This window comes from Miscanthus floridulus, chromosome 3 (genome assembly GCF_019320115.1).
Source record: "Miscanthus floridulus cultivar M001 chromosome 3, ASM1932011v1, whole genome shotgun sequence".
NCBI classification, from domain to species: domain Eukaryota; kingdom Viridiplantae; phylum Streptophyta; class Magnoliopsida; order Poales; family Poaceae; genus Miscanthus; species Miscanthus floridulus.
The window spans coordinates 1207013-1233088 of NC_089582.1; the positions used below are offsets into that span (position 1 = coordinate 1207013).

Genomic DNA, 26076 nt, shown 5'->3' on the forward strand with positions numbered 1-26076 from the left:
GCTAAGTCGAATGTGTGGCTTATGTTTCACTGCCTCCACATTTTGTTCCCCTCCTCTTTCTCCATATTGATTATTAATTTATTATACTGTTATTTGAAACTCCATTACAAGATCTGTTGGAAGCTTTGTCAAGTTGAAGCTCTGGATGGGAATGATAAAATTGTTGTTGAAAATATTGACAAGAAATGGAAGAAAGAAGATGTGAGTACAATTGCACCCCCAGCTACCATTTTCTTTATTCTGTATTTCTGTGAATAACCTGCTTGGATATTTGGCTCCATTGTTGTCTGTTTGCTGATATCACCTAATTCTCTTCAAAGCAGATCATGAAGCTACTACACAAAACTGGAGTTGAGAACATTGATACAGTAACACTCATGGCTGACTGTGACAACCCAGGCTATAACTGTGGGTATGCATTTCTTGAACTTGAGACTGAAAGAGATGCATGGATGGCATACATAAAGCTTTCAAGGAAAGGTGTCTAAATATAACAGTTGCATGGGCTAAACCAATGAGTGATCCAGATGAAGAAATGCAGCAGGTCTCATTCTCTCCCTTTCTCACACACTGTTTTTGCCACTAATCGTTATTCATCCCTGAAAATCATTTGAGGCAATGGAAAGGCAATTTTGTTTCCGCGCTGCTGCGAGCGTTTACTGCCCGATCTTGGGCGTAATTGGCGTTTTGAAGGGCCTTGTTCGTTTGTCTTAAAATCCGTACTTTTCAGCTTATTTTTTCAGCCGGAACAGAGTTTTTCTCTCACAATAAATCCGCCGAAACAATGTTTCTGCTTGTTTTTTCAGCGATGCGAACGTGTCCTACTTGAAACAAACAATAACTTATGTGATCTGTTGGCATTGTGAACAGATGACCCTACAAAATGAGTGAACCAAACAGCACATAATAGTTCATATACACCTTCAACTTATTATACAAGCACATATTAGCAGGTGCATGCAAACAGCCTCATGCTAAAATCAATTGGCTAAAAATTTTTAGTGCTAATGAATCCAAACAGTCCTTAGAAATAAAGCAGGGAAAATCTATTATTCTACAAAGAAATGCTATCATGATAAAAAAATAGTTGTAATTCAAACACAAAATAACTCAATTTGTCTAGAAACTAAAAAAATAGCACAGTTGTATAAATCATTTTCAACGCATCAAGGTCCCGCTGGCCAAAAAAGTCTAGCAACATGAATTTGGTGTCAAGGTCGGGCCCGCAGTCTTGACTTTGGTAGTCCACCGGTTGTCTTGTCTGAAAAATCTCCGCGGCCCAACCACAGCCACCCCATCTCTCTGGCTGGTTCTTTCCGAGCGGCGTCATGGAGGGCGCGGCAGCGGCACAGGCTTTTCTGAGCAACGCCGGGCGCCTGCTGAGCAAGGAGTACCAGCACCTCCGCGGCGTCGGCGGCCAGGTAGCCGAGCTACGGGACGAGCTGGACGCCATGAACGCGCTCCTCGTCATGCAGTCCGAGGCGGACGACGGCGCCGTGGACCGCTTCCTGCAGGTGTGCATGAAGCAGCTGCGCGAGGTCGCCTACGACGCCGAGGACTGCATCGACCTCTACACCCTGCGCATCGAGTCCCGCCTCACCGACGGCGTGCGCGCCTGGCTGGGACGCCTGCTCGGGACGCTCCGGTCTCGCCGCCGCCTCGCATGCGAGATCGGCGCCCTCCGCGCCCGCGCCGTCGCCATCAGCGAGCGCCAGGCGCGGTTCGGCATCAACCGGGACGCGCTGCGCCGGTTCGCTCCTCTGCTACCTGCGGTCCCCGTATCGGCGGCTTCATCGTCCAACACCGACGACCGCCGCCGGCTGGTCGGCATCGAGGATCAGGCTAACGCCCTGGCTGCACGGCTGAACGCGCCGGTTGGCGAAGAGGCCGCCGCGCGCATGGCCGTCTTCTCCATCGTGGGGTTCGGAGGCCTCGGCAAGACGACGCTGGCCATGGAGGTGTGCCGGCGGCTGGAAGCGGAGTTCCCGTGGCAGGCGATGGTGTCCGTGTCCCAGGCGTTCGAGCCGAGCAGAGACCTCAAGGCGTTGCTCAGCGACCTTCTTCGGCAGGTCGTGAAGCCCAAAACGGCTGACGACAGGGGAATCAAGGAAGAGGCTGCACTGGGTGCAATTGACGGCCTGGATGACAACGGGCTTGCCAAAAGACTCGAGGAGGTTCTCACCAACAAGAGGTACCAAAATATTGGGCCTACATGATAGCCTCATCCTTCTTACCTGCAGGCATGTGGGCCCCACATGTTAGTGTCATACTGTCGTGTAATCAACGTGCCACACATGCAGATTAACTCAAATTGTGGTAATTTGGATCTCATGTGACATGGTCAATAAGTTTAAAGACCAAGATATGTGTTTCAAAAGTAGGAACCTACCAAAAAATCACCTCGAGCCAAGTTAATTGCATGACGAACTATGTATTTTACTCTATGGTCATGATAGCACAATATGTATCTCTTTGCAATTTCTACTCATCACTTACACGTGTAATTTAGAAAATGAGAGCTAAATTAATATTTTAAGTGAAACATATGAAACGGTACATGGTATATCAACATTCATGGTAATTAATTTTGTTATAATGGTATATATGTAGGTTTGAATTAGGTATTTGTGTTCTTTTGTCTAGCTTTTTTTTTTTTGCATAAATGCATAGTTAGGTAATTTAAAAGCAGACACCAGAGTATCTAGGAGGTCCACTTTTTTTAATAATCAAATGTTGATTATGTATAAGCATGTGTGTGGAAACTTTGAGTTTGCTTTTGTATACAGCAGTAGAAAATTTAGAAATATGTTAGATCTAATAGTTATTGTAGTAAATGACGATGTGAGTTCAATGTTACTATATTCTAAATAATACTTATACTAATTTATAAGGATGGTTTTTTTTCTAACACGTCTCATGGGTTAAACGTGGCCCTCAAAATTTAATTAAAGGAGCCTCCAATTAATATACACATATTGTAAAAATCACTTCTCATGGTAGTCCTAATGATACCATATTTAGACTATTTACTATTACTAGTGAGTCTTCTTCTAAAACCTCAACATTGATTCTATTTAGGAACGCCAGAAAAAATATAAAGACTCAAAATTCACACAAAAATGATAAATATTTGGCCATGGATCTGATAGACTCTAATAATTGTCATAATTCAATCTATTCTATTTTTCTAACTACCGCATGTATCATTATGAAAGTACTCTGAAGTTGCACCTTAAATTTTGAATCTAAACTACCCACCTCTATTATTGTGAAAATAACATAAGGTAAGCCCCTAATTATCCATGCATCTGTGCCACTATGAAAGTATAGCCTCTTAAATCTGCATTTAAATTATCAGCCCTTCCACTATTGAAAATAAGCTAAAGTAACATATAGCTACGTCATTATGAAAAATAACATAAAGTAATTGTCTAAACTTACATCTACCAGCACCTGTCATTTAAAAAATAACAGTATATATATATATATAAGTTATTTTGTAGCCACCTCCATTTACTATAATTTTATATACTAATTTACCATAATATAAATACATATTTACGATAGTTGGGTTACTATAACACATGGGGATATTTACCATAACGTTATATTAAACCACTTAGTAAGGAGTTACTATAATCTCGTAAAATAACATAGTAATTATCGTAACTCAAAGTGGCTACAGAATAAGTTATTCTGTAGCCAGCTACAGGATAGTAGATCTATATATATATATATATATATATATATATATATATATATATATATATATATATATATATATATATATATATATATATATATATTATTGGCCTCAGCCTCAAACTTTGAATATAGAAACAAACTAACTGTAGTACAATAATGACATGAGTCACCATTCACGGTTTCAGCCCAATGCACCATACGTTCGGTGGAGCTCTGGCTGCCTCGGGTCCGACTTGCACTGTGGTAAGGAGTTGCTTCATCAGCTTCGGCTCCTCCACACTGTAGCAATGAGCCAAAGCTGTTTTGAGCTATGCCAAAACATGGCCTTATATATATATTTGTATAGGAAACAATGGTCACATATCAATTTATAGGTCACAGAGTGTAGTTCAAAATAAGGCTTAAGACAAGCATACGTCAAGTACACAATACACATAGAAGTGCCTGGCAATGTGGAAAAGAATGAATGGGTATTAAAAAGTATAGAGTAATTGGTAGCTAAAAGCTATCTTAACTAGGAAAAGATAAGAAAATATTTGTATGAGTACCATGTTAGAACATGAACAATCAGAGAGGGCAAAGGTGAGCAGTTTGAATAGATGCGGGCCTAAATTTATCAATGAATTTCTAACACTTATCACTCTTGTAATATGTGTAGGAGCATGACTTGATAGATTGGTATATCAAACAATGATAATGCATGCATATTGAGTAATAGTAGTAGCATTTTCATACATTTTGCACATGCGAGATAATTAATTACGTTTTGGATATATGACTTAACTAACTATATAATTACGTTTTGGATATATGACTTAACTAACTATATACTATGCATGCCTAAACCAGGTACCTTATAGTGATTGATGATGTTTGGACTGTACGAGCATGGGAGGTAATCGAATCCAAGTTGCTAGAGAACAACAAGGGCGGTAGAATCATTGTGACCACTCGGATAGATACAGTGGCCAATGCATGCAGCCCTGATAGTATTAATAGCCACTGCAAGTACATTCACAAGATGGAACCCCTCAAGCTTGAAGATTCGAAGAAGTTGTTTGTTAGCAGAGTGTTTGGATCCATGGATGCTTCTTACCCCAAAGAATTTGAAGATGTAATGGGCGACATCTTGAAAAAATGTGGTGGGCTGCCATTGGCCATTGTCAGCATCGCTAGTGTTTTGGTTGGGTACAAATCACCTGGAAGCAAAGACAAGTGGGACAGAGTCTGCAAATCACTTGGTTCACAGATGGAGAGCCACCCTACCCTTGAGGGGATGAAGCATATAGTCACGGTTAGCTACAATCACCTCCCGTATGAGCTCAAGGGTTGCATGATGTACTTTAGCATTTTTCCAGAGGACTACGTAATTAGAAAGGACCGGCTACTGAACAGATGGATGGCAGAAGGATTAGTTCATGAGAAGCGGGGACTGACCCTGTGGGAGGTTGCAGAATCCTACCTGGATAAACTCTTGAGCAAGAACATGATTGAAGAGGCAGGCCATTTGGAGGGTCTTGCATGGAAGCAGCAGACATACCGAATGCATGACATGCTTCATGAGGTCATGGTGTCCAAGTCCCTGGAAGCTAACTTTCTCAGCCTGCACGGAGGGCAGCACAAGGAGATGTCATGTGGCAAGATCCGTCGCCTCTCCATCCATGCTGATGTAGACGGTGCAAAGAGAAATGATGTGGACTATGGAGGCGAGAATGATTATTTGGATATGCAGCATGTTCGATCACTGAGCATGTTCCACCTCTGTGGGCAGCACAAGCTCCTGAAAAATCTTGGTAGCTTCGTCCTCTTGAGGGTGCTTGACCTAGAAGATTGCGAGGGAGTAACGAACAAGCACGTGAGGTACGCCTGCAATCTGTACCTACTCCGGTTCCTAAGCTTGAGGGGCACAAACATTACAAAGGTGCCTTGGCAGATCGAGAACCTAGAGCATCTACAGACGCTCGATTTGGACTACACGCTCCTCACTGAGCTACCGGAGACCATCACAAAGCTGGAGAAACTTGAGCACATACGATTCTCCAATAGGGATGATTTTTGGGGTACAATGTGGACTATACCCCGGGGAATCAGCAAGATGAAGGCCCTACGCGTGTTGCGTAGAGTAACTCTTGGGAACGATGACTCCGATGCTGCCCAAGAGGTGGGTGAACTGGAGCAGCTGCAAGTGTTTGTCGTGTCTCTTGATGACCGCAAGGCCATTGTAGATGAGGATGTTCTAAGAAACCTTGCTCTGTCCCTAAGCAAGATGTGCTCCCTCCGGTGGCTCTGGATAGGGCACCGGAGAAGCGACAACAACAACAGCAAGCAAAAGCAGGTGCTGAACTTTCTCCACCACCTGCCCGCGCCACCACGGCTCCTTCAGACCCTCTGGATCACAGGTGACGTCGATGGGCTGCCGGGCTGGATCGGCTCACTAACTCATCTTGTCACTTTCACCATCTTGGATACAACCCTTGCTGGTGACCAGCTCTTCGGCATCCTGTGTAAGCTGCCCAACCTGAAGAGCTTGTACGTGACGTGGACACGCCATGGCGACGGCGAGCGTGACGACGAGCTGGTTGCACGCAGCAGCCACAGATTTCCGATGCTCAGGGGCGTGATACTTGGAGGTTGTCTACCCAACGTTATTCGGTTTGAGGGAGGATCGATGTCGACGCTGGAGACGCTGGAACTGAGGTTTGACTACAGGTCAACGCACGTGACGGAGAGGAGCATCGTTGGCATGGAGCAGCTGACGAACTTGAAGAAGGTTACGCTTGATGGTAACAAGGACAACCCTGCACTAATCCACGCGGTCGAGCTGCTAAAGGCTGACGGCAGTGGTGGTGGTAGGCTCTCTACTAGGTCCAAGAACAACGAATTCCAAGTTGCAGTGAAATATCGGTGATTGTTTCAATATCTGTTGCATGCTTTTCCGCTTGAATTAATGTATATATCTTCACAAAATAGTACAGTGTATAATTTCCGTTGTTGGCAATGTACGTAGTATCTGAGTACAATATTCTGATTACTACAAGATGCATTAGCTCTGTCGTTGTAAAGAAATTAGTAGTAATAAAACTTTGTCACCGCATTGATGCATGTATTCTGTGTGCACGACGTGACAACGGTACGGTAGAGACGTGCACACATCAGACAACTAATAATACATAGGGATATGCGCGCTCCTCTCCACGACAGAGAATATGCATGTGTACATTATTCTTGGTCATTAACTATTTGCTTTGTGAGCATATTATGCACGCTAATGCTAGGAAACGGGCATCCGTCCACCCGGACGCTCTGTTGGTGGGCTACGCGACACCAGCCTAACACCCTCTGCTCCTCCATTTCCAAATAAAAAATCCACTCGTCTACGTACTCATTCCTATCCGTTCACTTGATCCTATCTGCTCGCCTCCCGCCCCCAGCGCTCGGCCACTGGCCAAGCCAGGCGCAACACGCGACCAACTCCGAGGCACAGTGCTCGGCGCCGACCCTATCAGGCCACTCCGGCGCGCTGCCGCCATCATCCCCCGCCGCGCCTCTGTCCCCCGCCGCACCATGCTCGTCCTACGCCACGCCCAGGATGCGCTGGCCCAGGTCGTGGAGCAGGTGCTCGCGCGGCTCGCGCAGGTGCTCACCCAGGCCGCCGAGCAGGTCCTCACCCAGGGGTGCACCGGCGAGCTCCATACGCCCCGACGACGTCTAGCTCCGTGATTCTTCCAAGCAGCAAGGTGACATTGCACGCTGAAAACGCATGTTGTAAGAGTATGTTTCAAGTGTTTCAGATATTTCATGTGGATGTTGCAAAAGTAGATCAGAATGTTGCATATGTTGCAATGGTCGTATATGTTGCCATCATTTCCTTTAAAGCGTCGTGCTCTGAGAAAGAAACATTTTGATGAAAATAATAGTGAGGAAGTCATCTTGCAAGCCGAGAAGGATTTTAAAGTTTGTTACTTTCTAGTTATGGTTGATATGGCAAAAATATCATTGAAAAGTATATTTGAACAACTCCCGTCATTTAATGAGATAGTTGGGTTTTTAATGAGTTCAACAAACTAGAAGTCCTTGGATAGTCCTGAACAAAATTTGTGTTGCACAACATTGGCAGTAGCTTTCTCTCATAATGGCTCATCTGACATTGATTTAAATGATCTAATTTCTGAGCTAAGGGTTCTGCAATCCGCTTTGTCAGATAGAGAAATGACAGCTATGGAGATTTTTGAGTTTGTTACAGAAGGTGATTGTTATCCTAGTACTTCCATTGCTTATTGCATCTTGTTTACTATGACAGTGATTGTGGCATCATCCGAAAGAAACTTCTCAAAATTAAAATTCTTAAAGAACTATTTGAGATCTACAATGTTACAAGAGAGGTTGAATGGATCGGCAACATTATGCATTGAGAAGCGATTGTTGGATGAGATTGATATTGAAACCATCATCGATGACTTCGCATCAAGGAATGTTAGAATATAATTTTGAGGTAATTTAATATGTATACAAATTATTTCATATGAATATTGCTTTTGCATTAGTAACATTTTGTATATATGTGTATATACTACCAATGAGTAGTACATATTAAGGCCCAAAATTTTAGCTTCGTTCCTGGTCCAAAAATACTCAGGACCGGCCCTACGTATGTTGCAAGTGTATTTATCTAAATGTTGCACGTGTTTCACACATAAGTTGCATGTGTTTTATCTGGATGTTGTATATATTTTGCCATGGCTTTTCAACCGTTTTTCAGATGTTTTTACATGTGTTTCAGACGTATGTTATAAATGTTTCAACTGTTTTCGAACATATGTTGCAAATATTTCATTTGGATGTTTCAAAAGTAGATTGGGTGTTGCATCTCTATCATCGTCTTTTGTTGCCTCGCCTCGGTGTCTCCTCATCTTTTTTGTGTTGGTGATGTTCAGGCGACGTGGACCCGCGTGGGGGCGGGCAGCGTGGGTGGGGCGAGTTGTTCGAGCTGCGCGGAATCCAAGCGGGTGGGACGTGGTGTACAGAGCAAGCGTAGGGTGCGGGGAGCTGCGTCCGGACACGGAGCTAGGGCCAGACGTCGGGATGCTAGCCTGACCCACTATTACGCATCGTACGTGCTGGACAATGCATGCTTTCGGTGCGAATTCTGGAGGTAGCCCTGAACCTGAGCCTTTGACTCAGTCCAGGCCGATCTCCTTGCTGGAAATGAGCGACGGCAACCGAGAGCTCAACATCCTGAAAGCAAAGAAAGGATCGGAAGAGCGCTAGGTGACAACTGATGGGGCCGGCCTATATATATGGCTCTCGGTCCGTGTCCCACGCCACAATGAGATCGAGGCCTTCTCTATGCTCCGGAGTACTGGCATGTTCGCTTATTGAGCTGTTTTACCCTTTTGGTGGCCTGGCATAGCACGTCGTTAGCAGCCATCTTTAATTCCATATACTTAACAGCTCGTTTCTTTGGAGTTAGGAAAAGTTAATAAAGTTCAGCCGCCAAATCATAGCGGAGGGAAGCAAACAATAGAGGATATTACATTTCTTGCCCCAATTCAATGCAAGGAATACGTGCTAACAGATTGTTCCATGCTACTAACTTGGACCTTAAGAGATCCCTACGCCAAGAAAGGTTGGGTGGCACCTAAGCAATATTGTAGAGAAAAAGATACTATTTAAACAATATTGCGTTACCCGGCCAATTGTCCTCCTCCAGCTGTGATCCATCTTTTACAATGAATGATCCAATACGAACGAAATCCGGCTTAACCTTCACGAGACCAGACCAGAAGTGTGAGTCTCCGATTTTCCACTCTATCTGAGCTAAAGGCTTGGTACCTAGGTACTTGTTTTGGAGCAATATTATTGCTGCCATGTACCATCTGATGTGAGGACTTTGAACAACCATTTGCTTAGCAAGTTCGTGTTTTTGATATCTAAGTCGTGTATATGTCTAGATCACCAAGTTTTTTGGGTTCACACAAGACGCTCAACTTGGCGAGATCATATTTCTTTTTTGTTGATCTCCCTTGCCAGTGAATTTAAGAGCCAATAATCTATTTTTTAGTACACACCTTGATATTGAGAAAAAAGGACATTATATAGAATGGAAGGCTAGTGAGCACTGAACTAATCAGTTTCAAACAACCTCTAATAGAGAGGTATTTACCTGTCCAACTATTAAGTATCTTCTCAAAGCACTCCTCCATGATCTTAAAAAATTCTTAGTTTCTCAAAATGGAAATAAATAAAAAATTGATTGGAAAACTACCTGCTTTGCAGCCGAATAGATCCTTATATTGATCTAATGTTTCTTGGACATCTCCAAAGCAATACAACTCGCTTGAGACCTGACACCTCCTCGAATGCACAAAGCAAGAGCTTCAAGTCATGAGCTTTTTCTAGATCATGTTCATAAAAAGAATTGTGTCGTCTGCATACTATAGAATAGATAAGCTGTCATCAACTAGATGTGTTATTACATACCCTTGATTTGTCCATCATCTTTCACCCTCTTTATAATGACTCTTAACATATCAGCCAGAATATTAAAAAGGAGCGTATAAGGGATCTCCCTGTCTAAGGTCTTTCTTGCTTGGAAAAATGTCCAACATTATCGTTTACATTACAGCTACACTGCCACTTGAAATGAAGGATTCCACCCAAGTTATCTGTTTGACTGAGAAACCTTGCATTCCTAGTGTCTGAAATAAGAAAGGTCACTTCATTTTGTCACACCATTTCCCAAAATCTATCTTGAAAATCACCCCATTTTTTTCTCTAGTGTAATTCATGGATGGTCCCTTGCAAGAGTACAACACTCTCTAGGATGTTTCGCCTAGCATGAAAGTTGTCTAAGTTCATTTAATAATTTGATCCATCAATATGTTCAATCTGTTGGTTACCACTTTGGTGAAAATTTTAAATCTCAAATTCAGCAAATAGATTGGTATATTGATGGATTAGCTAGCTTTGGTTCTTGGACTTTTGGGATAGGAGTAATTACTCCAAAATTTAAACTAAACAGTGGCAAATCACCCTTGAATAGATCCTCAAACATTCACAAGTCCCACTTAATAGTTTCCCAAAAATGTTGGTAAAAAGTAGCTAGAAAGCCATCTGCACCAAGTGCTTTGTTATGTTCCATACCAAACACTTCATCCTTGACCTCATTCTCAATATAAGGGGATATAAGGAAATCATTTTCATAATTCCTTGACTCATCTAGAGTAAAGGCATTCTCTTCTGGTGCCCAAAAAACTTTTGTAAAACCTTGTTATGTACTCTTTGAGCTTCTATTATCCCTCAAGTTTACCATTCTCTTGGTCGAGCGAGAAAATCCTTTCTTTCCTATGCTTGCCATTGGCAAGCATTTGGAAGTATTTAGTATTGCAATCTCCCAATAAAAAAAATTCACCTTAATTTACTGATAGTGTCGGGGACCTAATACCAGGCTACCCCAGGGGGTGGAACCGATAACCACCAAATGGGAAAAACTTCTGGACGCATAAGGGCGCCATGTCATCCCTTGTTCGAGTGACAGGAGTTCGGTTCCGCCTCGCCCGACGCCTTGAGGACGGGCTCGGTCTCGCCCGAGGGCTAAGGGATGAGTTCCGTCTCGCCCGATCCCGGAGGGGTGGGGTCAGCCTCACCCGACGCCTTTATGGGATAACCCTGCCTCGCCCTAAAGGCTCAAGGCTAATCTCCGCCTCGCCCGACGCCTATAGGGCGGGCTCGGTCTCGCCCGAAGGCTAAGGGATAGATTCCGCCTCGCCCGACCCCGGAAGGATAAGGACGAGACAAGACGTTCGGGTCAACCATGACTCCAATGACCATACCCTGCGCCCTGACAGGAAGAGAACTGTCAGGGAACGACAGGACTGATGCTTAGACCCTTCCGGGCGCCGCAGAGCCCAAAAGGTATTACAGGTGCATGCACCTCACTCTATAGAGTTGTAGGCGCCGCCTTCAGCTCTGGGACACGGAACCCAACGAAGATATACGACAACCGCTACGCTCCAAGAACGGATTTGCTATCTCCACGAACGACGGATACTCCGTCACCACGCTATGGACCCAAGGGAGTGGGGGGCCCTCTTCCCGACCCCTCAGGTCCTCCAAGTCAGAGAGCCTTGGCCACGGCACTACACCGGACCCCGACCCCGAATTCTCATCATGGGAACCAGAAGGCGTGAGGAGCAAGGCTGGGGGGAGGCCCCTAAGTCAAAACCACTGTACCACAACCCATACCCTGGGGGCAGCATGCTGTGACTAATCTGACATCCTATAGAGATATCGACAACATCGTAAGCACTTATCTTCCTGCGCGCTCATCAGAATGGGGGACCTGACCAGGTAAACAGGAGCCACAAGACTAGGTAGTGTACGAAACACTGAAGCTCTCACCCTTGTAAAGCCAGCCCCTTCATCTATAAAAGGGGAGGCATGTCCTCCATCAAAGGAAAAAAAAATAGGACCGAACAATAGAACGCACTCACACACATTCAAGCAGCTACGAAGCTCTTGACCACCTTGCAATCCTTCGATCAGAGACTTGGGACCAGTCCCTCTCTCGGCAGTTTGTATCCCTTACTACAGATCGTTTACGGTGCTAATAACACAAGCAGCAACAAACTGGACGTAGGGACGTTCCGCCCGAACCAGTATAATTCCTGTGTCCTTTAGCGCACCATCCGAACCTAACGCGCATTACTATAAATTTACTTGCCGGTGCTTGTACGAAACACCGACAGTTGGCGCGCCAGGTAGGGGCTTTGCGCGTTCCAAATCAGGTCTCGGATGGCCACCCACGTAATCACCTGGGCCCCGGGCGCACACGTGCGTTTCGGTGACCTGGATTTCATCATCACGCTAGGAGGAGAGCTGGCGCTGACTCATTCAGCCGCCCCCTCTCCCCCTTCCATCAACCTCAGCCGTCTCAGGCTTGAGGGCCCACCAGACAACTCCCGAGGAGTCCCGTCACCCAAGGGGGCTTCCCACGATGCCACCATGTATCCGGAAAGGTCCGTATGGAGCGCCCCGACAGCGTCTCCATTCGGTCTCCGCAACGCTACGGCAACCGCCGGCCGCCCTTGGGCGCTACGTGTGGTTCAATCACCCACGGACATCGAGTTCGTGGGGGTGATTGAGCGCGATACGGAGACCCTCTACGAGCTCCTCAACGAGAAGCCTGTGTCGCTCTCCAGCTCAGATTCCAGTAGGGGGAGCCACCATCCTTCCCGAGAGTGCTACATGACGCAGACCCCCGAGGGTCACGTCGAAAGCGCCTCCAGGGAAGAGGCCACCCCTACAAACAATCCTGACGGCAGATCCAGGGAAGAGGGGACAGCCCCATCTCACCTGAGGATGGAGCAGCTAAGGGCTCGTCAGCAAGAGATCGATGAGGCCGGGCAAGGGCTCGCACGGGAATACGCGGACATCAATCGCGAGATTGAACGCCGCAAAGACGGGGGGCGCGCGCGCGCCACAGCCCGCACCGTACATCAAAGGATCCTCACCGACGATGGGGCCTTTCCTCACTTTGCCCGAGCCTGCCAGAACATCGCCGCAGCGACCGCTTTGCTGCATGGCCTTCCGGAGGCCGCGACGTCCGAGGATCGACACGCTTATCGGGAGATTCGCACGTTGCTCGAGCGTGCAGCAGCGCAGCAAGCGGAAAGTTCGTTGTCTCGACGACGCGAACCCGACACCAGCAAGCACGCGCCCTTAGTGCGTCCCACCAAGGACGCATCCGTACACCAAACACCGCCAGCCGGCGGGCAGCCCTCCGTCGTCCCTGTACATCAACGCCTCGGCCGTGGCCGCGACGTACGCAGCATCATCGACGCCCGGAGACGTGCCCACGGTGACGAGGGAGAAGCAGCGCGCCGTGGCTATCATCCCCGACGTGGAGGGCGCTACGACAGCAACGAAGACCGAAGCCCGAGCCCCGTTCTGCCCGGCCCTCAGGCCTTTGGCCGGCACATCCTCAACGCCGCGTTCCCCCTAAGGTATCGACCGCCTACGAACATTCCTAAATATTCTGGCGAAACAAATCCCGGGCTTTGGCTCGAAGACTATCGGCTTGCATGTCAGGCCGGTGGTGCGAGTGATGATAATTTTATTATTCGCAATCTCCCGCTGTTCTTGGCCGACTCGGCACGAGCATGGCTGGAGCACCTACCGTCCAATGCTATTCAGAGTTGGGCGGATCTAACTGAGATCTTTGTGGGTAATTTCCAGGGCACGTACAAACGCCCTGGAAACCCATGGGACCTCAAGAACTGCCGTCAGAAGGCCGATGAAACCCTCCGCGGATACATCCGGCGCTTCTCCCGACAGTGCAACGAGCTCCCAAACGTCGCCGACGCCGACGTGATAGGAGCCTTTCTGTCCGGAACGACCTGCGAGTCCCTGGTCCACAAGCTAGGACGCAGGGGCCCGTGAACTACCAAGGAACTTCTGGACATCGCCACCAGTCACGCCTCTGGAGAAGAGGCGGTCGGAGCCATCTTTGATCGCTCCGACGGAAAGACAAGGCAGGACGACGGCGCCAGCGAAGGCGCCTCCGACCGTCCCGCCAAAGGGAAAAGTAAGAAGCAGCGGCGCGACAACTCGCTCGTGGCCGCAGCCGACCGCAAAGGTGGCCGGAAACCCACGGAGGGCACTCCGAACCACTTTGAGAAAATGCTCGAGGGGCCATGCCCAAACCACGCCTTCCCGGCCAAGCACCTATACAAGGAATGCGGCCTTATGCGCAAATACTTGGCCGGGGGCCTGAACGAGGAGAAGGGGAAGGAGCCTGTTCCCACCATTGACGACACGGAGGAGAAGGACGAACCCTTCCCAACACCGACCGGTGCCCTCATGATCTTCGGAGGATCAGCGGCCTACGACTCCAGGCGCCGCCAGAAGGTCGCACGTCGAGAGGTCTATACCGCTGGACCGGCTATGCCAGCCTATCTCCGGTGGTCGGAATCCGCCATAACCTTCGACCGGTCCGACCATCCAGATGCCATCCCACACCCGGGGAGGTATCCGCTTGTCGTCGACCCGATCGTCGGTCCAAAGCGGCTCACCAAGGTACTGATGGATGGGGGCAGCGGCCTCAACATCATGTACGCCAAGACGCTCGACGAGATGGGCGTCGACCGAACGCACCTCCGTCCCATCCGAGCACCTTTCCATGGCGTCGTGCCTGGAAGGCAAGCCGTGCCACTGGGGCAGATTGACCTGCCCGTCACCTTTGGGGATCGATCCAATTACCGGACTGAGACCCTCACCTTCGATGTGGTGGGATTCCCGGGGACTTTCCACGCCATTCTGGGGCGACCATGTTACGCGAAGTTCATGGCCGTACCCAATTACACATACCTGAAGCTGAAGATGCCAGGTCACCGTGGGATCATCACCATCGGCACCTCCTTCCAGCGCGCTTACGAGTGCGAGGTCGAATGCTGCGGACACGCATCCGCGGTCGTCGCGTCCGAAGAGCTCGCCACCCTCAGGGAGGAGGTCATTGAAGGGACACCCGACACAAAGAAGTCGTCCGGATCGTTCGAATCAGCAGAGGGTTCCAGGGACGTCCTCTTGGATCCCAGTAGTTCCGAGGGCAAAAAAGTCCGAATCGGGACCGCGCTCTCCTCCGCATAGGAAAGCGCGCTCGTCGACTTCCTCCGCGCCAACAAGGACATCTTTGCGTGGAAACCCTCGGATATGCCGGGCATCCCGAGGGAGGTCGCCGAGCATACCCTCCAGATCCTCCCGGGCTCCAAGCCGGTGAAACAACGCCTGCGCCGCTTCGACGAGGAGAAACGCAGGGCCATCGGCGAGGAGATAGCCAAACTACTGACCGCAGGATTCATTAAGGAAGTATACCACCCAGAGTGGTTAGCAAATCCTGTTCTTGTCCGAAAAAAGAGTGGGAAATGGAGAATGTGTGTTGATTATACTGGTCTCAACAAAGCGTGTCCAAAGGATCCATTTCCTTTGCCCCGAATAGACCAAATAGTCGATTCCACCTCGGGGTGCGAAACCCTCTGTTTCCTTGACGCATACTCAGGCTACCATCAGATCGCGATGAAAGAGTCCGACCAGCTTGCGACATCTTTTATCACGCCCTTCGGATCATTTTGCTACGTTTCAATGCCGTTTGGTTTGAAGAACGCTGGGGCGACGTACCAGCGCTGCATGCTTAGTTGCTTCGGAGACCTCATCGGGCGAACCGTTGAGGCCTATGTCGACGACATCGTAGTCAAATCCAAGCGGGCTGACCACCTTGTCGCCGACCTTGAACGCACCTTTGCGAAACTCCGAGCGAACGGCATCAAGCTCAATCCCGAAAAATGTGTTTTCGGAGTCCCGAGGGGCATGCTGCTCGGCTTCATCGTCTCCGAGCGTGGCATCGAAGCCAACCCAGAGAAGATATCGGCCATCACGAGGATGGGCCCGATCCAAAACATAAAGGGGGTTCAACGGATCACAGGGTGCCTTGCCGCCCTCAGCCGATTCATTTCACGCCTTGGCGAACGAGGACTCCCCCTTTATCGACTTCTGAAGAAAGCTGACCACTTCGAGTGGACAGCCGAGGCTCAGGAGGCACTTGACATGGTTAAACAATTTTTGACTAAGCCACCGGTTCTAGTTCCTCCACGCGATGGAGAATCTCTCCTACTATATATATCAGCCACCACCCAGGTGGTTAGCTCCGTCTTAATAGTAGAGCGAGAGGAGGAAGGGCACACCTTCAAGGTGCAGCGCCCTGTATATTTCATCAGCGAAGTGCTATCCGACTCCAAAACCCGCTACTCCCAGATCCAGAAACTCCTCTACACCGTCCTCATCACCAAAAGGAAGCTACGCCACTACTTCGAGTCACACCCCGTGACAGTAGTGACGTCGTTCCCCCTCGGCGAGGTCGTTCGTAGCCATGATGCTACGGGAAGAACCGCAAAGTGGGCACTCGAGCTGATGGATCAGGGCATTTCTTATGTCCCCCGAACGGCGATCAAATCTCAGGCACTGGCTGACTTCATCGCGGAGTGGACCGAGGTCCAGATACCACCAGCAGCCGTCGATCAAGAGTACTGGATAATGTACTTCGACGGATCGCTGATGAAGAGGGGCGCCGGAGCAGGACTAGTCTTAGTATCCCCCCTCGGGGTCCACATGAGGTACATGGTTCGGCTTCATTTTCCCTCATCAAACAACACTGCAGAATACGAGGCGCTCATCAACGGCCTACGAATCGCCATCGAGCTGGGCATCCGACGCCTTGACGTCAGGGGCGACTCTCAACTGGTCGTCAACCAGGTCATGAAAGAGTCGGGCTGCCGCGATACCAAGATGGAGGCATACTGTCAAGAGGTCCGACGTCTGGAGGACAAGTTCGACGGCCTCGAACTCAATCATATCCCCAGGCGCCTCAACGAAGCGGCCGACACACTCGCAAAAGCAGCATCCAGCCGAGAGCCGGTTCCAACAGGCGTCTTTGCCAGTGATCAACACAAACCCTCGGTACGCTACGCGGGGTCGGAACAGGCCGACGATGGCCCTTCTAGTCCGACCCTTAAGGCCGATCCGCCAACTGTCCCTCCCGACCCCGAGGTCATGGAGATTGAAGAAGACCCAGCAATGGAGTCCGATCCTCCCAATGACTGGAGAACGCTTTACATCGACTATCTCCTCCACGATGTACTACCAACCAACGAGACAGAAGCCCGACGGCTCGCGCGACGCGCCAAATCCTTCGTTCTTGTAGAGGGCGAACTCTACAAACGAAGTCACATCGGAATTCTTCAGCTTTGCATCCCTGGCGAACAGGGAAAACTCCTACTGAGCGACATCCACGGTGGGGCATGCGGACACCATGCCGCACCAAGAACCTTGGTTGGGAAGGCATTCCGACAGGGTTTCTATTGGCCCACCGCAGTAGCCGATGCCGAGCAAATTGTACGCACCTGCGAAGGGTGCCAATACTACGCTCGGCAAACACGCCTCCCGGCCCAGGCTCTCCAGATGATCCCCATCACGTGGCCCTTTGCGGTCTGGGGGCTTGACCTGGTCGGGCCTCTTAAGAAAGCACCCGGAGGCTTTACCCACTTGCTTGTCACCATAGACAAGTTCACAAAATGGATTGAAGCTCGGCCAGTATCCACAATCAAATCCGAGCAAGCTATGCTGTTCTTTCTCGACATCATCCATCGCTTTAGAGTACCGAACTCCATCATCACAGACAACGGCACGCAGTTCACCGGTAGGAAATTTGTTCGTTTCTGTGACGAACAACACATCCGAATCGATTGGGCAGCCGTCGCGCACCCCCGGACGAACGGACAGGTCGAGCGCGCAAACGGCATGCTCCTTCAAGGCCTCAAACCTAGAATTTTCAACCGGTTGAACAAATTCGGCGCGCGTTGGCTCGCTGAGCTCCCGGCTGTGCTCTGGAGCCTAAGGACGACTCCTAGCCGGGCCACCGGCTACACACCCTTTTTCATGATCTACGGCTCCGAAGCCGTTCTCCCGACGGACCTCGACTATGGAGCGCCAAGAATCAGAGCATATGACGCTAAGGGAGCCGAGGCATCTCACCAAGACGCCATGGACCAGCTGGACGAGGCCCGCGACATCGCCCTCCATTCAGCCAAGTACCAGCAAGCGTTGCGGCGGTACCACAGCCGACGGGTGCGGGGTCGAGCCTTCAACGTCGGAGACCTCGTCCTCCGTCTTGTTCAGAGCAACAAGGATCGTCACAAACTCTCCCCGCCCTGGGAAGGGCCCTACATCGTCGCGAAAATACTTCGCCCAGGCGCCTACCGGTTGAAAACCATCAAAGGCGAGGTCTTCACCAACGCCTGGAACATTGAGCAGCTACGTCGTTTCTATCCTTAAAATAAGCTTACACTTTTCTTTATCAGTTTTTGTCTTAATAGAACCCCGATCCATAGTGATTTCTGACCCCTACAAATCGTGAGGGGACAGATCTCACTCAGGGGCTGGCATGCGATCGTAACATATGTTATGTGTAATACAAGTATCGCGCTTGCAAAAAATCCCTATGTTATACTTACAAACATTCTATAAATTTTCCATTCGCCTCGTAAATGAGTCTCGAGGGCTAAGATCTTGGGAGCTAATTTTGAATACAACTGGTAGGACTGCGAGACACCCACGCCCCAGCGGCTGCAACCTCTTTGCTCACCAGTTCAATCAGAATTAGTTTGCCCACGTTCCTAGCCTCCTATGACTTAGACCATGGGAAGAGTTGGAAAGCGCTAAAATGACTTGCCACAAGCAAAGGATGTAATTTTGTTCATTTTTTGCACGAATTCACCACTTACAAAGCGATGTCATTACAAAAAAGGAACAATATACCCTGAAGATTGTTTACTCGGGGGCTTCCCCACAACGTTATTTCATTACAGTCTCGGCTCAGCTCTACCACAAGTGCTACTACGATCGCCGTACCACGCTCTCCATCGGCAACGTCGAGGGCATGTACACGGGCCAGTTCGTCCACTGCGGCCGCCGTGCCACGCTCTCCATCGGCGACGTCGAGGGCATGTACACGGGCCAGTTCGTCCACTGTGGCCGCCGTGCCACGCTCTCCATCGGCGACGTCGAGGGCATGTACACAGGCCAGCCCATCTACTGCGGGCGCCGTACCACGCTCTCCATCGGTGACATCTTCGTTGGACCCTCGAAGGCGCCACCATCTATGACGCCTCCGCCGGAGCGTCCGGGGACTACGCCATCGTCGTCAGCCGCAACCCCGGCAGCAACGCCACCGTCATGGCGTCTGGGGACTACGCCATCATCCCCAGCCATAACCATGACAACGGCGTAGGGGCAGGAAACGCCTCCAGCCAAGGGAGGAGCGCAGCGAACGACGACGCAGTCGACGACGTACGACGCCCACCGGCGCCTCCTCTCCTTCGGCAGCAGCGACTCCTCAGCAAGGGCCGTGCACACCATCTCATCTACGTTGGATAACCACCGGCTCGACATCACGCACCAGAATCACGAGCAAGTTTGTAAGTTCTCTATCTCTCTCTGGCATTACTCTTCCTCACTCAGGAACCACCGCGACGCACGGACGCGTTGGACGGAAAGGAAGAAGAAGAAGAGATAGCGGCTCGAAGGCAGAAGGGGAGGTGGGATGAGAACTCCTCTCCTCCTCCCTATTTAAGGAGGAGGCGCAGTAACTAAGGAAAGGCGAAAGGTCGGACGAAAAACCCTCTCCCTTCCCCTTTTTCAATACGCAATCAATGCTGATAGATATCTGAGGGGACGCGCCGGAAGTGACGGGACGAACCCCGGTCTACAAAGCGTCCCTCTTTGGTCAAACTGAACACTGCCTGGGTATGGCCCGCCACTGACCCGCTCCGGACGCGGCGATTAAGGCACCCACATAGGCAGACAACTTTTTCGCCTTCCCATGCAGGACCACGGACGACCCGATGACGGGACCCTTCGGATCTCCTGGGTCGACCATTCGGCTCAGAAGACACGACCAAAGAAAGATAAGCCTCTCAGCTTTCTCACTTTATACGTTAAAATTCGTTCGCAAGATTCCGACCCCGTCAAATAGCAGGGACGCGAGCATGACTCGGGGGCTGTCGAGGATGACTACCAGTCTAGACATCCTCTTCACCCGACCCCTCCGTACGCCCGAAACTAAGGGCGCGACATACAGGCACAAAGCTTTGAGTAAAACTGGACGAACTAGCAAACCCTACGCCCTGGTAGCTACGGTGTTTCTGTTTACCAGAAAAATCCTACTCAACGCCCCTCGCATCTCTAGTTTCGACGTCGGCCCCCTCAATGAAGGGATCAGAGGGGTCCGCCTACAGAGTCTCCCCCAAAGGAGAAGCTGTCAGGCTGCCCAAGTTAATCGAACGGCTCGGATCGTCACCGAGACACGAAAACAAAGAATAGCAATTCTTACGTAGGTTTTTTCAACCTCGTCACAAACGTCGGGGCCGAGCTTTTCCGCCACTCACATTACCAAGGTAACGTTACCGACCCCGCCTTTATTTTCAATTAAATATTGCATTCAAAACATTCTCATTCGATATAGGCAACCATAGGCTGAGGTTCGAAGGCCGGCCCGCGAGGGCTCGAGGCCGCCTCACGCCAAACAGGGCCAGGGAGAGATAACCAAGACGAGCCCCAGCGGCCCTGCCCGATCCCGCTCAGAAGCGAACCGGGACGTCTCGACCTTCTCTCGTTCGATTCTAACCTCGAGCCAAACCCACAGAATCTCCATCGAGGAGAGGCCATCGGGCCCCCTGAGCTTATCGAACGACTCAGGCATCTGCCGGGAGGCGGGTTAAGAAGTTGTGGAGTGCCACCAGAGGGCTCTGCCGATCCCATCAGCAAATGATGGACCCAGATTCCACACGAACGTACCCGTTAGCGAGCTCGTTGAGCACGGTACTCAAGCCGTCGAGGCAAGTGTCGTTCACTCAGCCCCTCCGATTGCGAAAACCGAGGACGGGGTAACACGCAAATAACGGCCGACCCCCATCAGACCCTGACAAGGCTCGAGGGCTCGGGCCAAACAATGCACGAGCAAACGCCCCACCTTGCCGAGCCCATAGAGTCCCCAGTTGGGATTTCTGTTGGAAGGCAGGGTAGGGATTATTGCGAGGACATCCATTGTCACCAAAACCACGATTCCGGTCTCCAGTAACACCCGACCCCAGGCAGGTGCGGGGGTCGGAACTTACTCGGGGGCTGTTAAGGTACGGCTACCTCCTCAATCTCCTCACATTATAATCAGCGGCATAATTCAGGGGAACATATTGGTAAGACCGTAAAAAATCAAATCGCAAAAAATCAAACAAAACGAAATTAAGACGCAAAAGCACGAAAGGCGTCTAGACTCGAAAAATACCGACACTTGTCCACATATTACATATAAGCTATTCTCAAAATTGTTCGACTAATTACTCCCGCGAAGGGAGAACCATTTCTTTCAGACTGTCTACCAGGTTCTTCGCAAGAGGAGCGACCATCTTCTCCATTTCCTCCAGCTCTTCGTCCTCGTAGGTGGACAGAAAGCCTTCGCTCATCACCCTCAGGTTTATTTCCTTCTCATAATGGGCGTGGGCGACGGTGAAGGCCTGGGTAATCCCGGCGTGAAAGGCACTCTCCTCAAGTTGGCCCACCCGAGCCGTGATACCTCCGACACGAGCCGCGAGCGGGCTGGTCTCCACAGGCTCCGTCACATTCAGGGCGTTAAGGACCACCCCGACCGCAGCTTGTAGAAGATCATGCTCATCGCTCTCTGCCTGAAGGGCCCTGCGCGTATAGGCAGCCTCTTTCTCCAGCTTGGCGGCGACGTTCTCGGCACTCAACTTTCCTTTCACCGCGTCATCAAGCTCCGCCCGGAGAGAGCGGACCACCCCGACGTCCTCGTCCACCTTCTGCTGGAGGGCTGTGGCCCTACTCTCGGCCTTCTGCCGGAGGTCCCGCTCCATCTCCAGCTCCTTCAGGATTTCACTGGCCTTCTCATTAGCCGTGGCATTCCTCTGCAGCAGCTCGTCTCGTTCTTTTTGGAGTTTGGCAATCTCCTCTCCATCCAGCTTGGACCTCGCCGACAGGTCCTCGAACATCCTGTGCGCCTCCTCCACATCCTGACGCGCCTGGGCCTCCCGCTCTTGGACGATAGCAAGCTGGGCGGCCATGTTTGCTCGCAGCCGGGCCTCCTCGGAGAGGCGATCCCGCTCTGCCTTCTGCTCACGGAGGAATTGGGATTTTTTCCGGCTACGAGCAACAAGAATCTGAAGAAGAAGAAAACTGATATCAGAAATGCGAGAATCCACAAACACACGAAGAAAGGAAAAAGAAAGTCCAGAGAATACCTGAGAGGTAGGGATAACGATCTCACGGAGGGCTCCTCTGGCCTGATCCAGGGCGTTCAGCATGGTCGAGATCCCGATGTCAAGACCTTCTCGCTCCATACTCTCGGAATGATCATCGAGCGAGAAAAGAGCCGACGTCGGGTCCTGAGCAGCCATCCACTGGAGCGGCGGCTCCCCCCGCGCAGGGGAGCGGCTTCCTCCCGACAAGGGGGCCGATGGCGGCTCCCTCCTGACCCTGTGTGGCACCACCGCCGCACTCAAGGACCCTCCGGATGGACCCTCCTCCGTCTGGACCGCTTCGGGCGCTACGGGCGGATCCACATGGGCACCTGGTGGCGCGGATTGCACCACGCCCTCGGGTGCCACCACGACCGCGCCCGGCTGATCCTGGCTCGGCGCAGTCACGATCACCTTCACCGGCGGTATGCGGTCCTCGGCCGGCTCTTCCACGCCCGCCGCGGAAGAAGCCGCTCGCTCAGTGGCCTCCGCGGGCGTGGGAGCCGCCATGGACGCCGTCGGTTCGGCCAACGCGGCCCCAACGTCGGCACCACCCCTGCCCGAAACAGGGGTGACTCCAGGCGATGCCGTCTGTCCCGCTTGAAGGGCGAGACTCTTCTTGGGCGCCAGCCCCAGGGGTGACCCGTCCGCAAGAACCTACACGGAGGTAATAACCGTTAAGTCAAAATAAAAATGGAAAAAAGATGAAAACAGAGGAGTCAAGAGCTTACGTTGACGTCCTCGGCCGACGGAAGCGTTTTAGGGACGGATCCCCAGACCCCTGCCCTGACTCGTCCGGACGGGACCGTTTCATACCTGCCCCTTGCCCCGGGGCAGGGGGGTTCATCTCAACGGGCGCAGCGCCGGAGTCGCTCCCCTCCATCGTCTCGCCGGGCGCGGCACTGGAGCCGTCCCCCTCCCTCGTCTCACGGGGCGCAGCACCAGAGCTGCTCCCCTCCATCACCTCACAAGGCGCGGCACCAAAGCTGGGCGCGGCTCCAATACCACCCCCCTCCACGATCGCCTCAGGGTCGGCGACAGCAAGCCCGGTGTCCCCCATCCACCGATCCTCGGCCGGCGCGCCGTGCAAAGCGGCGGACTCGCCGGCCTCCACTGACCTCATTGATTCACTTCCCTCTGCGTGAAAAGCGAAGGGCCCCTGCACGGGTGGGTGGCCACTTGTCAGCGTTTCCTTGTCCGCCAGGACGCCCCAATCCACGTCGACGGCTACCTCGTCGTCGTCGTCATCATCATCATCATCGTCGTCGTCCTCGCTGCTCACGTCCTCTCCCTGGTCCCGTGCCTCCTGCTTCAGCCGTTTCGCCTTCTTCATCTCCTCCTTTGCCTTCTTGTCCCGCTCGGCCGCGAGTCGATTCGCCGCCGCCACAGCCCTGTCCTTCGGCAGTGGAGCCGGACTATCCTTGAAGACTAGCCCCCTCGGCTAGCCCCAACATCACAAAAGCAAGTATTAAAAGGGAGATTCAGGAGAAAGAAAAGAGTGCAGGGGAAGAGGGCTTACGAATTCGAAGAACCCAGGCTCCGGCCGCATTGGAGGATGCCCGGGCACCGGATACACGATGTCAAGGACCATGCCGGCAGAATCTTTCGTCGGCTCCGTCGCTTCCTTGACACGCTGCGCCACTTCTGAATAAGGGAGCGCCTCGTCAACGAGCACCGTTCCCTCGAACGACATCCCTGGCATCATCCGATGCAGGGGAACCACGCGCGCCATCAGTGCGCCACCCTCCTCGCGTGGTAAGCACCGATAATCCCCGACCCCTTTACACCCCGACCCTTCAGGGCATGGAGGGCGGAGAGAAGGTCGGAGATGTGCTTCTTGTCTTTAGTCTGGACGCCCCAGCCCCATGACGCCGGAGCATCCACAATAAGACGTCCGGTGTACTTCGGTAGGGGGGCACTCGCATCATCCCTAACATAAAACCATTGCGAATGCCATCCCTTGTTGGATGTGGCCAGACGCATGTACGGGTAACCCTTCGATCGGGTATGGCGCAGGTGAATGCTGGCACACCCCATCGGTGCGTCTACTTCTTTCCCCCCAATCTTCCTCCTCGACAGACTAACGCTAAAGAAATGCCGCCACAGATCAAAATGGGGATCGATCCCCAGGAAACCCTCACACAGGGCAACAAACGCTGCCATATGCTGTATCCCATTGGGAGTTAGATGCTGCAGCTCTACCTCATAGTAATCTAATAACCCCCGAAGGAATCTATGCGCGGGTACCCCGAATCCCCGCTCATGGAAGAGGGCAAAGGAGACGACATACCCTTCAGGCGGCACCGACTCACCCTCGTCGCCGGGAAGCAACCACTCCTCGACGGTGGATTGTGGGCGGAGAAGGCCACGGCGGACGAGGCCCTCCAAACGCCGGGAAGTGATGCTTGTTCTGCCCCACAACTCCATTGAGGAAGTAGGGAGGAAGGGCAGGCGCGAGCTTAACGGCGGCTGGAACACGAACGCAGGCCGGTCGAACGGTGGCGATGCGGGCATGAGAGGCAGGGAAGATTGGCGGTGGATGTCTCAGAACGCAAAGGAAGGGGAGCGAAATACGGAACCCTGGGGGCGAACCCTGCGGTTTTATAGGTGGCGACGGACACGAGAAGGGCAACCGTCCGCCTCGATCTCCGGGCCTGCCACGCGCGCCACCGCGTCGCGTCGCGGGCACGCGCCCGCAGTCCCTATCTTCTTATCCCAAAAATCTCGGCGGACGGTTCGCCTTCCCCAAGCGAATCCGGACTCTCTGCCCACCGGGGAAGCGCAAGCCACAAAGGCCTGTTTATCTTCTCTTTGGCCCACCTAGGGTCCAGCAACTCGCCGGCCAGCCCAACTAAGAAGGAATTCACGAACGATCCGCCGTCAGGGGCAGAAGCACCAGTTAGGACAACCCCGAGTCAGTCCCCAGCGAACGGGACGCCACGACCCACTCGAAAAAAACACCCAGTTGATGAAAAACTAAGTCCTTCAGCCTTACCCGCGAAGGGGCCGATACAACCCCCCGGGCGACTCTACTCGAGTCACCCGGGGGCTCGGGGGCTACACCCATCGGGTGCGCTCGCGCGCACCCTCCGGCAAATTAGCTTCGACGAAATCAATCAACACCCTCCAGGCGGTTCTACCCGAATCACCTAGAGTCTCGGGGGCTACTGTCGGGGACCTAATACCAGGCTACCCCAGGGGGTGGAACCGATAACCACCAAATGGGAAAAACTTCTGGACGCATAAGGGCGCCATGTCATCCCTTGTTCGAGTGACAGGAGTTCGGTTTCGCCTCGCCCGACGCCTTGAGGACGGGCTCGGTCTCGCCCGAGGGCTGAGGGATGAGTTCCGTCTCGCCCGATCCCGGAGGGGTGGGGTCAGCCTCACCCGACGCCTTTATGGGATAACCCTGCCTCGCCCTAAAGGCTCAAGGCTAATCTCCGCCTCGCCCGACGCCTATAGGGCGGGCTCGGTCTCGCCCGAAGGCTAAGGGATAGATTCTGCCTCGCCCGAC

At 51.6% G+C, this 26076-nt stretch overlaps 2 protein-coding genes across 2 annotated transcripts in view; one reads left to right on the forward strand and one right to left on the reverse strand.

The window, feature by feature from the left end:
- Nucleotides 1-26076, reverse strand: part of LOC136542951 (disease resistance protein Pik-2-like) — a 289698-nt gene that overhangs the window by 250427 nt on the left and 13195 nt on the right. The gene's annotated exons all lie outside the window — the stretch shown is intronic.
- Nucleotides 1190-6703, forward strand: LOC136541236 (disease resistance protein Pik-2-like). The gene is made up of 2 exons (XM_066533005.1): nucleotides 1190-2191; nucleotides 4555-6703. The coding sequence occupies exons 1-2, from the start codon at nucleotides 1329-1331 to the stop codon at nucleotides 6611-6613; spliced, it is 2922 nt and encodes a 973-aa protein (XP_066389102.1). The 5' UTR covers nucleotides 1190-1328; the 3' UTR covers nucleotides 6614-6703.